Raw genomic sequence first — 13688 nt, 5'->3', positions numbered from 1 at the left:
ATTTTCTTAAAGCTCCCCACTCTGTTTTCACCAAAGTAAGTATATTCTAGCAGGCATAAAGTGTTCCTTCAAATTTCCATGTGTGCCCCTCCTCCCTCTCTAAAATCAGGATATCTCCCTGTAAACACGTATACATTCTCTTTCACTACATCGTCTACATCGTTGCCAGATTGAATTGCATAATGATAAACAACCTGTAGAATATAGATGCCAGCCAGAATAACCTTGAACACCTGCAGTAGTACAGGTAATAACTGTATGCCTAAAGTAACATCCGAATCTCGTTACTTGCATGGCTTGATGACAGAACCAGAAATGAAACATGAATGCCAGTGGATAACATTACCATCTACCATCATGATATTTAGCTGCCAGCACATAGAGAGTCAGTGCCCTGGGTATGTGCTGTTAGTAGACTGTGACAAACAAAACATTAATATTTAGTTTCACTGCCGTTTATCGTCGGGATGGCCGGCCTAATGATAGTGCGTCTGAGTTGTAAACGGAAGGTCCAGGGCCTGCACATTCCCTTGCTTGTTTCAGTTGCGGTGTGTGGCGGCCGATATTTTCGTTTAGGCACAAAAGTATTTTGGTCATCGGTGTCCCGATAGCGCTATAAGTCTCCCGATATGTACCGATGGCTCTTTCTATCGTATCCTGACTATTCATTTGCACGGTGCTTCCGTGTTTTATTTGTTTTGTTTTTAAATGAAGAATGATTGTTGTGCAGATTTTATTTATTATGCTTGATAAAATATATTACCTGGGTATGATAGAAAGAGTCAGCAGTACCTAACCGGCCACATATAGAGCGCTATAGGACCAAATTCGACACGGGCCCTTATATGTTGTTTAGTTTAGTTGTAACACTTTGTAACAAATAGAGGTCATTTTTATGTGAATAGTGTCCTAATAATACTACACGAATAGTACTGTATATGTGAACAACTGTGTTGTTAATAACGTTATGCGGAACGCAGTTGGTAACGATCAAACGTTGCTAATGCAGGATTCTAAATTGAACTTGGTTACAGCTGGTAATGACTTCGCTATTTTCTGTTATTTTGAAACAGTTACATGCTCAAAATAATTAGAAATGATATTCTGGTAACTGAAACATCCGCCTTCATTTACAGCTGGTATTATAGTATTACCAATAAAGGTATATGTACTCTGGAAAAGGTTGTTTAAAACGTTGCACAATTTGTTTAAATATCCGCCTTCATTATGATACTTAACAGCTAGTATTATAGTATTACCAATAAAGGTATATGTACTCTGGAAAATGTTGTTTAAAACGTTGACCAATAATTGTTTAAAATGTTACCTGATCTTTTCAATGTTTACACAAAGTTGTGTAAACTTTTACTCACGTTAGGTTATATTATGACATAACATTTAGTAAACCGCGATGTGTAAACATTTGCATAACCATCTTAGTGTAATAGGGAATTGTGATATCAATGCAGATGGTGATTAATGTATGTTAAATGTACAATTAGTGATTCAAATTTTATTTCATGACACTCCGTCTTCTACCTTCACTTTTGATATCCTAGAATGATTTTTTTAAAGTGATATTTTGCCACATTCTGAATAATCCCTGTGAACATTTAATTCCATGCTAATAAAATAACAGTAGCTATTCTCTAAATTCAGCATATTATCATTCTCAATATAATATCTTATAACCATTCATCGAATTTCTCAGTTAGGGTGGAGGGAAGAATTGAATCAGTGTCAATGTATGCATTGTTTAAGAGATGCAGGGATGCCAGTGTGAAGTGACTTTGCAAGAAAAGCCTGAAAAGGCGCGCAAATTTGGGCTGAAAATAAATAAACACGTGCGGGAGATTGAAGTAACAAAAAGCCTGAAATCATGCAATTGCATGTAACACCCCTGTATAGGTAGTAAACAAACGAAGGTAGATGTTTCTCATTTTGGCGCCGAACATCCCTTTATATACAGGGTGTCCCAGATAAATTACCGGGCGAATGAATTTGGACGTAAGTCGAGATATAGATATCAAAATCCAAACATCTAAACATCAGCGTGTAGCCCATCTTATTCTGCATCTTATGCCTCAACTTTATTGGAATCGGTTGACTGATTGCGAAGAAATGAACGATTACATAACAAATGCATCACTTCACTTCATTCCAAATTTGAAAGAAAGATCATTCAACACAATGCGCACTAGTGGTTAACTGTCAATGCGCTTCATAGTTTGTTCTGTGAAATCCTTTTCGTTCGTTTTAAACAATCTGTGTCTTGCAAACCATTTACTTAGATTGTGTTTAAATTTGAAAACCTGCACGCTATTAAAATTGAAAGCTTGCATGTAAGATGATGCTCGGTACTTGTAAATATCTTTTTCATTAATGTAGATATAAATGTTGCACCCTGTACGTGTAAATATTATACTACATAAATAATAGTAAAAATAGGCAAAACTCGTAAGGAACTTCACTGCTATATAAAGGGATCCATCACTTTGTTGGAATCATGTTTACTACTTTTCATCGATAAGGGGAAATATAAAATATAAATCAAATACTAGAATTTACATGTTTCGTTGACACGACGCTACGTCCGATACCACCCGATATCATCAAGTGACTGATTCAGTTCAATTGGTCACACGAGAGACGGCAATAAAATCCTTTCACTGCTTGGTTCCACGTGTTCCCACTCACATGACACAGAAAGGAATTGATTGCCGTCGATCGCGTGACCAATCGAACTGATTCAGTCACCTGATGATGCTCGACGGTATCGGATGCAACGTCGTGTCAACGAAACATTTTAGTTCCAGTATTTGATTCATTTTTGTACTTTTCTTTCACCGACTAAATGAATAATCTAGAAGGAAACAACAGCCGCATTACAGAATTACGATGGAAATCAGCGCCACTTGATTGTGTAATAGAATCTGAAACTATCAATATCGCGAAGTATAATATTTCATGGAAATGACACATTTACACTTTGAACATTCACTAAAACTTTATGAGAGTAACCATAATAAGTTAGTAAACATAGTTAATATAATGGCATCCGTTCATCATGATGGTTGTATTCCTACAAGGAATCGAGTCATGCTCATGTTACTTCTACCAGGAAGACAAACCAGGCTAGTTGGCTTATGATGGCAATGGGCTATTCCAATTAAATTCCATACACCCTTTATGGAAGACACGACATTCATCTCCCACACAGGGGGTGTGAATTTCAAAGGGGGTTACCTAAATGGTGAATCCATTTGAAATATACACCCCGTGTGTGTGAGATTATGAACATGTCTGCCATAGTGGGTGTATGGATTTCAATTGCAATGGCCCGTTTTATATCATTATTACGGGAGTAATGTAAGGAAGTAATAATGATAATGTAGGCTATGCTTTTATTTTATAAAGGAGTTCATGAGCCCTTTTTCAGATTACGAGAACAAAAAAAAAGTTAGTTTGAAACCATTCTTTCATCAATGTTTGCTTCCACAATATAATGGTTTGCATGTAACCAAATTGGTTATGGTTCCTGAAATACTTTATTATATAAAAAATAACAAGCAGTGGCAGAGGTATTAAGGGCTCTAAAATGAGCGTTTATTGCGTTTCGACAGTATTTTTTGTGGGACATGAGAGCACCTCAGACCTATCGAATTGCATTCTGAATACGAAGCATGTCTTTCTGATATCAAATAATTTTCATTTTTGAAAATCACAATATAATACAAATTTTATGACAAATTATAAAAAATTGATATTTTTCAAATTTTTGATATATAACAGTCCTCGAAGTAAATTATATAAATCTAATGACATATTCTTAAAGTGTATGTAGCAGGGAGGTAAAGCCGACGGTCAATTGAAAATGTTGACCTTTCATATTGAAGATATGGATTTTTTTCCCAAAAAGACCTAATTTTTTTGGTGTTTTGGGAAAAAATCCATATCTTCAATACGAAAGGTCAAAATTTTCAATTGATCGTCGGCTTTTCATCCCACCTACATACACTTTAAGTATAAATCATCAGATTTATAAAGTTTACTTCAAGTACTGTTAAATATCAAAATATCAATTTTAATGATTTGCCATAAAATGTGTATTAAATTGCGAATTTCAAAAATCAAAATTATTTGATATCAGAATGACATTCTTCGTATTCAGAATGCAATTCGATATGTCTGATGTGCTCTAATGCCCCACAATAAATACTGTCCAAACGTTCATACCCCAGCCCTTAAGTAAATATAGGTATTGCGAATTTGATTGAAGCGTTTCTAAATGTTGGTGTAATCTGAGTTAGTGTCCCATGTCCACAAAATAAAGCAGTCTTCAAAACCGGTTTCATTGTGCGCACATTGCCTTTCGCTGTGTCGATGAGGTTCATGACAAATCATCTTTCAACCTTGTAAATGCCTATATAATGCCAAACTTTTCTGACATTATCAGCAAAAAACTACCGGCACTTAAAGAGTAGACACCGATGTCCACGAAAGATTAAAGAAATGTTGTATCATTTATGGAATAGAAGGTTCTTCCTCTTACAACATTTCCTGAGTGACATTGATGTACCTCTGCGACATCTTTGACAAGCGCGCGCTACATCAAGTTTTCATTATGACGGCCATAATCTTCGAGATTAGTCTATATTTGAACATAATCCCCCTTATCTTCATTCAGTGTTCATGAAAAGATGGTCATAATAGAATCCTTCAGATTTAAATATATTCGAACATATTCTCCTTATCTTCATTCTGTGTTCATGAAAATACGGTCTCGAGATCAGTCTACATTCGAACATAATCCACCTTATCTGCACTCAATGTTCATGCATTGAATGACGGTCATAATCGTCGAGATTAGTGTACATTCGAACATAATCTTCCATCTTATCTTCTTTCCGTGTTCATAATCGTCGAGATCAGTCTATATTAGAACATACTCAGTCTTATAATTTCTTTTAGTTCGTCAGGAAGCGCTTAGGTAATGAAAGAAGCGATAAATGCTAAAAAAACCTGAATAAGTTTCTCTATTCTAATTGATTTTGAATAAACGATATCCTCAAAATATGTTGTTTCATTCCCATACATAACACCCTTTCCTCTATTCACACATTTGGGAATCTTCTGGGATTAAAGCAAGGCATTCCCGACAAATTTAACATCCGTCCCTACAAGCGATAAGTTAAAGGATTATGACATTCAACATAATATTTGTCTATATCCATTCATGAACTCTAGATAAGGACGTTGCTACTGCACATACGCAGTGCATTCTTAAGTTACATTTGCTCAAAACTATTTTGTGGTTTTTATTGCCAGCATTATACTATTTTGCGATTAACGTGCATATACGGGGCTCGTAGTTTTATATTATTATTCAACATTTGAAAAAAAAATCGATCTAAGTTTCTTTTGTAATGCATAACAAAGCGTTTCAATAATGAACTAGGATCAACATATTGAGAAAGCTTTCATTTGGTGGCAATGAAGAGCATAGAAAGTCTATTTGGGTGAAGGAAAATTACAGAAGGGTGTGTTTTATTTATTTTCAAAACTACACCAGTTGGAATGTACTTTTTATAGTATATGTAGTTCGCAGAAGGCATAACATATCTATATAATTGAAGACTGAATTTAAACGACAAGCTGAGTCTGACGTCAGGGCAAAAGCACGGGGTGATTGGTTGTTCAGTTCGCAGAAGGCATAACATATCTATATAATAACTGAATTTAAAAGACAAGCTGTGTCTGACGTCAGGGCAAAAGGGGTGATTGGTTGCGCTGTACGACATTTTTGGTGTGGTTGACAGGGCGACATACGCAAACTATTTTTTTTTTAATTTTTAATTCGGTCTTCAATTATAATTATTCCTACTAATTTCGAAAATACATGAACTCACCGTTACTTTGGTCCCATTTCTCGCTTCTTTAATTCGTACACCTGGCGACAAAGGTGGTGGACTTTTAATCCTGATTTTGGCCTGTGCCTCTAATTCGTTATTTCCATCGCACATATCAACAGCTATTACGTCATTATCCTCCCGGACAACGAATCCACAGTTGCACGATACTCTCTCCATTGAACCTCCACAATCCCATATTCTGTTATGCACCTGCAATTTGAAATCAATTGCAAAATCGGTATGCTAATTGCCTAAGTCATTTTTTGTAATTTTGAGAACAAAGTACAAAATATGGTTCAAGCATGCATTTAAACATATTCATTCACCAATTTTTGCACAAGAACAAATGATAATGATACTAATAAAAGGGGGAAATCAAAAATCAATTAGGGTGATTACGTAACTGATGCATGCTTGAAGCACATTTTGTTCTTTGTTCTCAAAATTACAAAAAAATACTTAGGCAATTAACATAGTAGGCTGACGATATGATGAAGCATAAATCCAATTTTTAATAATAAATTCAGATTTGTTTTATTAATGCTTACGACTTACGGTACCCTTATGTTCTGCTAGATTGGTGTATAGATATAAAGCCGTTGTCGGCCAAGGAAGACATTTTATTTTATTTTATTTAGTATTTTATCAACTGAGCTATCCATTAAGGAAGGCAACACCATCTAAAGTAACTACAGCATCAAGCAGTTTTCAAATTTGACTCGGGGAACGGGACCTGACATATCCTGTGATGAACATTGTAGAAAGTGTTTATGCTGGAATTGCCCTGTATAACAGCTGAACACCACTGTATGGTCATATAGAAATATGTAATTGTTATAGAACAATGAGGGCTCAATATATTTTAAGATTTCCTTGCATTATGTTACAAGAGGTGAGGAGTTGTATATATACTGCCGATTATTGACGAAAAAAATATGAATATAAATAAAGCACGCATATGGCTACAGTATATCATGCCTGAAATTAAAGGAAGTGTCCAGCAATCACAACATTATGCCTTATATGTTAGAAAAATAATTATCAAGCACGAATCACATAGTTTTATTTAAAACAAAGTCATATTAACCACAAAAAACCGAATAAAACAGCCATCTCTCAACACGCGATATTCAAACTTCCCGCGTCGAAATTGTCTAGAGCAATGACATCCTAATAATTCAATGAAGCCTGACGACAAATGAGCACAAATAACCATGACGTCATTGTTCTAGAAAATTTCGGCGCGGGAATTTTGAATATCGTGTTGAGATATGGCTGTTTTTATGGTTAATATGAGTTTGTTTTAAATAAAACCATGTGATTCGTACTTGATAATTATTTTTTCAACATGTAGGACATAATGTTGTGATTGCCGGACACTTCCTTTAATAAGTATAGAAAACTTATTATGATGCAATTTTATCAGTTTCGCCGTCGAGAATGATTAAAGGAGGACATAGGAAAAGTGATATAGAAAACTTTTATGTAAATAATTAGCGCCCTTAATTTTCACAAAATCCAAAGTATTTGAATAAATAATCGGGCTGACACCTTGCATTTTTTTCACATCCCAATATGCATCAAGTACACGTTGATTGTTGCTCTTTTATTTTGCATGTTTTAATCACAATACACAGTGACCTTTTTACCTACAGAACTTTCTTACCTATCTTTCATCGCAATCGTCAATAGAATTATATAACGAAAGTAAAGGGATTTTGGTATCAAATTCAAGTATGAGTCACTTGTAAATATCCGACTTAGCCGGGTGTTCAATAAAACCATACATCATTCTATTTACTATAAACAAGCATACCCATCTAAATAATAGCTGAAAACACATTTTTCTTAAGGAATCGTATTACAACGTTTGCACAGTAATTTATTTGGACATGAGAGCTCATCTGACATATTGAATTGCAATATGAATACAAGGAATGTCCTGATGATATCAAATAATTGTAATAACTGGCGATACAATACACATTTTATGGCAAATTATTAAAACTTTTTTTCATATTTAACAGTCCTCGAAGTTAAATTTATAAATATAGTCGGTAGAAAAAGCCGACGATCGTTTGAAAATGTTGACCTCAAGTATTGAAGATATATTTCGCACCCAAAAGACCTACATTCTTTAGTTCTTTTTGGAAACAAAATGTATATATTTAATCCGATAAGGCTAAATGTTCAAATGGTCGTCGGCTTTTCGTCCCAGCTACATATACTTCAAGTAAATATCATTAGATTAATACCTTTGTATTATATCGTGAGTGTCAAAAACAAATCAAAATTATTTGATATCAGAAGGACATTCTTCGTATTTAGAATGCAATTCGATATGTCTGAGGTGCTCTCAGGCCCCACAAAAATATTGTGCAAAGGTGGTTGACCGGGTGCTCTGCGTGCTAATCATTCGCAACGAAAAAAGTTTCAAGTTTTGAAATATTTTCTCAAAATATCAAGAGCTATCTTAAGAACTACTGAAATTTTTGAATTAAAAACAAAATTGAAACATGTCGTCTGCATTCGACACCCGCGTGAAGAGAGTTAAGTAGTTGAAGTTTATTTCAAGTTTATTTTTTATAATGAAATAAAAGGATCAGTCTGCCATTCGTCTCATTCATCAGTGGTATTAAACAAAGTAATTATCAGAGATTTTTTTTTTTTTTTTAAATCTGACTCACTCACCTCAAATTCTCTACTTAGACTTTTGTATAAAACAAACGTCCCCGTCTTATAAAAGTCAAATTTCCTGAAAGGAAATCAAAGAGTTCAATTTTAAAAGGTAATTTTGACATATTGTTACAAATTCTACCTTCCCCTTCACCCACAAACTTACACAAATGTTATTATTAAACCTTGTACTTTGAAATTGAATACAAATCATGTCAATTACAACATTATTCGCTTTCGTCGCCGACGATATTAGAGTTACAAAGAAAAAAAAATCAACAATTGTCAGAATATGTAAATAAAATTGTAAATAAGTTACAGTTAAAGGGCTCGTAAAGTTTAAAAATCGTTTCTTCTGACGGCTTTTATATAGTTCCTAAAGGATTTCCTTCCCTGCTATTGATATCCAGTTTACCAAGTTTATCGGAAACCATTAGTAGCACATAACCCAGACGGGGAATCTGTGACATCGATCTGGTGACCATGTTCAGTCCAGCTTTCCAGAAAGTGACGTACATTTGCATAAAGCAAGTGGTTATAAAATGTTGACAGTTGGTAACAGGTGTCATGCTGGGAGCTTTTTTTTAGCCAGAGTACTTTTAGTATGTTCTTGAATAAGTTTATTTATTACCCCCTTTTCAGCTAAAACGATGTTGACTCAAGGGATCTTTAGCGTAAATCGACTGTCACGGGAATAACAATAGAGATCACAATATAAAAAAGACAATAACCAAGAGTGTGCTGTACGAGCGTGATACTCATGGTACATGCACACAGTTTAGGTTGACAGTACAACGAAGTGAAAAATGTACACAATCCCATTGAAACTTGCCGAGAAACGGACGGTGCCCCCCTGAGATGACTCCCGCTAGGCCATTGGTAGAAACAGTGTTTCAAATATAAAAATACATCGAATATGGAATAATGAGCTTACCTTCTGTCAAGTGTTATGAAATGTGGTTCTGTAAATGAATAACATTGAGCCGTAGGAACATCTTCAACTGACACCTACACAGGAGAGAACAAACACACATTTGAATACAACTGCCATGGTTACTCATCTTATAATGCTATATAAACACATGACATTACTAATTGCCACCTTCATTACGATTTAATAACTCAAAATCTTTGCATCCAATCTTCAAACTGGCAATAAGAATCCCAGCATTGTTCAGCACATTATGTTGCCTCCATCGTTAGTCTTTTAATAGCCCAAAATTAGTTTACCATATGAACACAAAAGATGCAGATTCAAAAGTTGCACCTACACCGATTGAATACAATGCTTTTGTTGCCAGCCCCTGGTCATCACTGGTCATCGTGGCTCTTCATTGACCAGTCAGGTAAAAAATGTAATGGTAAACTGACTTGAGTAGACTTTTTAATGAGGTATCAAAATTTGAAGAACTAAACTTGGTTTCTCCTTCTTGCTATTTCTAATTTTGAATTTGATGCATAGATTTTGAGTTATTGTTTCGTAATGAAGAGAATACTTTTTGTGATGTGTTTACAATCATACCATGATATGTAGACGTTTAATTCATTTTCTTCCATGATATTCTATTTTTCATTAATGTTTAGACTGTTTGGTCACGCAACGAGCAAAATCATCATTTCGTATCCAACAATGGTGAGGTATTGAAACATCCTGTTGACGTTGTTATCATATGGATTATGGGATATTATGACCATAATTCGAACATTAACCATACACTGCAACAAATATTTTACCCAACATTGAGTAAAAAGGTCACAACTCAACAAATGAGTAAAAAATAACTCATGATGAGTAATATTTTTACTCATTTGTTGAGTTGTGACCTTTTTACTCAATGTTGTGTTGAAAAATTTTTTTTTTTGCTGTGAAAAAGTATGTACAAATTTGTATTGCCTTTCATAACGTACTTAATTTCAAATGGTAAATTTCTATGATTCAGCCAAAAACATTTATGAGTTCCATGGATTATTGGCTAAGATGACTTCATTTATGATACCCAAAGGCCAGATTCTGGATTCACCTCATTAACCACTCACTCAAATACTAAGTTCAATAAGTCAACATACTGGTGTACTTTATACATGTTATAAATGTTAACTCAGGTCTAGCTACACGACACTTTTGAATCCAATTCGTTTACTGTGTACTGACATGACTGAGTTAGATTAGTTTGAATCAAGACATGATAAAGTGCATGACTAGTTACATGTCCATCATGTGAAAATTATCAAGAATGAGCGTACTCTCGTACTCGTAAGATGTACTCCGGTTTGCAGAATGTCCATTCCGCATGGAAATCACAAAGTGAGTTACTACTTGGCAACCTAAAATCGATACTTTCACAAAGCATATCCCCTAGGATCGACTAATAAAGCAGATGATCTTGGTAGTTGGGTGCACAAATGAAGTCGTCTCGAAGAAAAACAAAAGGCGACGTTTTCTTTAATAAGCGCATTATGATAATGATTTGTGGTTATAATTGCGTATTTCTATCATGTGTAAGGGTTTAGTGTAACAGTTTAGTCGGTGGTCCTGCTCGGTCTAGATTAAAAAGGGAAAAAAAACGTCGTGTGAATACATCATTTTATATACTATGCCCCAAATACCCGAACCTAATGGGACATTTATATACACGTCACACTCCTGACCATATCCTAGTGAATTACCTAAGAGGACGTTAGTGGTTTCAGGTTTTCCGCAAAATTTAACGAATTCTGCCTTAAAATTGTGTTAACCTAATAAATGTAGACATTTTGTGTGATACTTATCGAACTCTGCCAGGTCATTAGGTAACCTGTTTAAGATAAGACGTTTCCTCGACACGAGTTGATTAAATGGTTGACCAGGAGACCTGATGTCCATAATTCAAGTTGTTTTACGATGAGAAGATAACATAGAAAAAGTTCTTTTATGAGTAATCCGGCCGTTGGATCCACATGAAACATGTTAAATGAAAAACCACGATTATCGATTTAGCGCCAAATGATGGCAGTAAATATGCATGTGTATGTGGATGTTAACAAAAAGTATCCGTACACAAACAAAAAGCAATATCTTCGATGTTTTCACGTATTTTTTGGACCTGAGAGCACATCAGACATATCGAAAACGATATTTGCATTTCTAAAACGAGGAATATCCTTCTAACATCATTTTTTTTTAAATTCGCGATACACATTTTATGGCAAATGATTAAATATTAATATTTTTGAAATTTAACAGTTCTCGAAGTAAATTGACTAAGTCCGATGATACAGGGTCTATGTTTTAAGTGGGATGAAAAGCCGACGATCAATTTAAAATTCAGCATTTCATATTGAAGATATAGATTTTTGCCCCAAAGACCTGCAATAAAATGAGGTATTTTTTTGGGAAAAGGTCGCATCGTGCCCAATGAGACGACAAAAAATGCAGAATGAAATTATCCATCCCATCTATTGATTACTTTATTTGGTAATTTATTTAGGTTTAGTATCTTGCTTTTGTTTTAAGTGTACGGATACTTTTGTGGGCAGTTTATTTTACCGGGCTAATTTACATCCACATACACATGCAGATTTTTTACTGTAAAGGACGTCAGAATAAAATTATCCATTACTTTATTTGGTAATTTAGGTTTAGTATTATTTAAAACATTGCGTTTATTTTAAGTGATCGGATACTTTATGTGCGCAGTATAGATTTCTACCGTTTGTAAACTGTATATGAAACGTCTTGAGAAGTTTCAATATTGTAAAAAATCGTGTGAACAAGAAAGTTTAAAGCTTTCAATACTTTCAGTACTTCTATCCTCCACACTCTGGCAGGTGGTCTTAGATTTGATATTGGCGCCATTTCCCAATCCTTTGCCAAAATCTAATACATCTGTTTCCAGAGTGAGCATGGCAAGTGGTTTAAGATGAGGTGTCAGATTGACCATAAATTCATAATTTTTGACCCTACAAAGTCCATTTCTCATTTAGAACAAAACAAAATAAAATGCCTAACTTTTTCCGATTTTAAAAATTCTGGCGACGTTAAGCATGTTAAGCTGGAAAAACTACTTTAACGGCATCAAAGACCATTTTAAATATGATGTTTGTTTGTACTTATACAACTTATAGACTCATAGAAATGAAGAACTAATTGACATAATTATAGGAGTAAATTTTTAAGAGGTTTTATTGTTTAATGTATTGTTGAAAGTCACAATAAAGCATCTAATAACATGTCCATTTCAAGGACATCAATTTTGAAAGCGAATACTTGTAATAGACAAGCATATCAGAACAATATTAACACGACGCAACTAATGACACGATTTGGATTCTTAAAAGAAAGTCTGTCTATAATTGCTTAATCTTTTGGATTAAAGCTTTTTTCTAAGGTGGTAATGTATATTACGAATTGACGATGTCCACTATAATGTATATTGCTGTATTACTTGGGAACGATATGATGATTTATAAATATACTGCGCCAATAAAGTATCCTTACAGTTGGAAAAATAATCAAAATTTAATCAAAATCTAATCCTGCACATTATGATACCACATTGAATCCACAAGAAGTAAAGTTACAAGCAATTGAATAGACGAACGTCCCGTTTTAAAAGTGACAAACTGGCCTATACAAGGCGCAAAAAGATTCCAACAAGCGCAACAACGAGACAACACAGTTTCGTCAATGAAACGTTATTTAAAGCATTTTTTTAATTTTAGTTTTTACTTCTCATAACTTTCATTTTATTTGTCAGTTCTTTTGTTTCAGTTCTCTTTTGTTCCTTTTGTTTTAAATTAAAGCCAAACGCATAAATTAGCCATTCACCACTTTCAAACCAGATGTCTAGTCTGTGGGGTTTTGAGTAGGCCAGTTTGTCACTTTTAAAATGGGACCTTCGTCTAATCAAATGCTTGTAACTTTGCTTCTTGAAGTCACACTGGATTTAATGTGGTGTCATAATGTGCAGGATTAGATAGTGCATCTATTAAAAACACAAATTTACCCCAATATTGTTCAGTTTGGAAATTATGATTAATGGTTGAACTTATTGCACAATCAGTTCTAAGTGTAAGGATACTTTATTGGCGCAGTATATTTTAAAACACAGCTCTATAAGC

The 13688-nt window shown here is 34.3% G+C and overlaps 1 protein-coding gene across 1 annotated transcript in view; it reads right to left on the bottom strand.

Moving 5' to 3' along the window:
* LOC140143957 (von Willebrand factor D and EGF domain-containing protein-like) overlaps positions 1-13688 on the bottom strand; it is a 194606-nt gene that overhangs the window by 43392 nt on the left and 137526 nt on the right. The window contains 3 exon segments of the mRNA XM_072165788.1: positions 5910-6122; positions 8604-8667; positions 9523-9596. Of these exon segments, the coding sequence (XP_072021889.1) occupies positions 5910-6122; positions 8604-8667; positions 9523-9596 (351 nt within the window).

This window comes from Amphiura filiformis, unplaced genomic scaffold (assembly GCF_039555335.1).
Source record: "Amphiura filiformis unplaced genomic scaffold, Afil_fr2py scaffold_34, whole genome shotgun sequence".
NCBI lineage: Eukaryota > Metazoa > Echinodermata > Ophiuroidea > Amphilepidida > Amphiuridae > Amphiura > Amphiura filiformis.
Note: the sequence above shows the minus strand (reverse complement) of the source record. Positions and strands in the feature narration are given on the sequence as shown.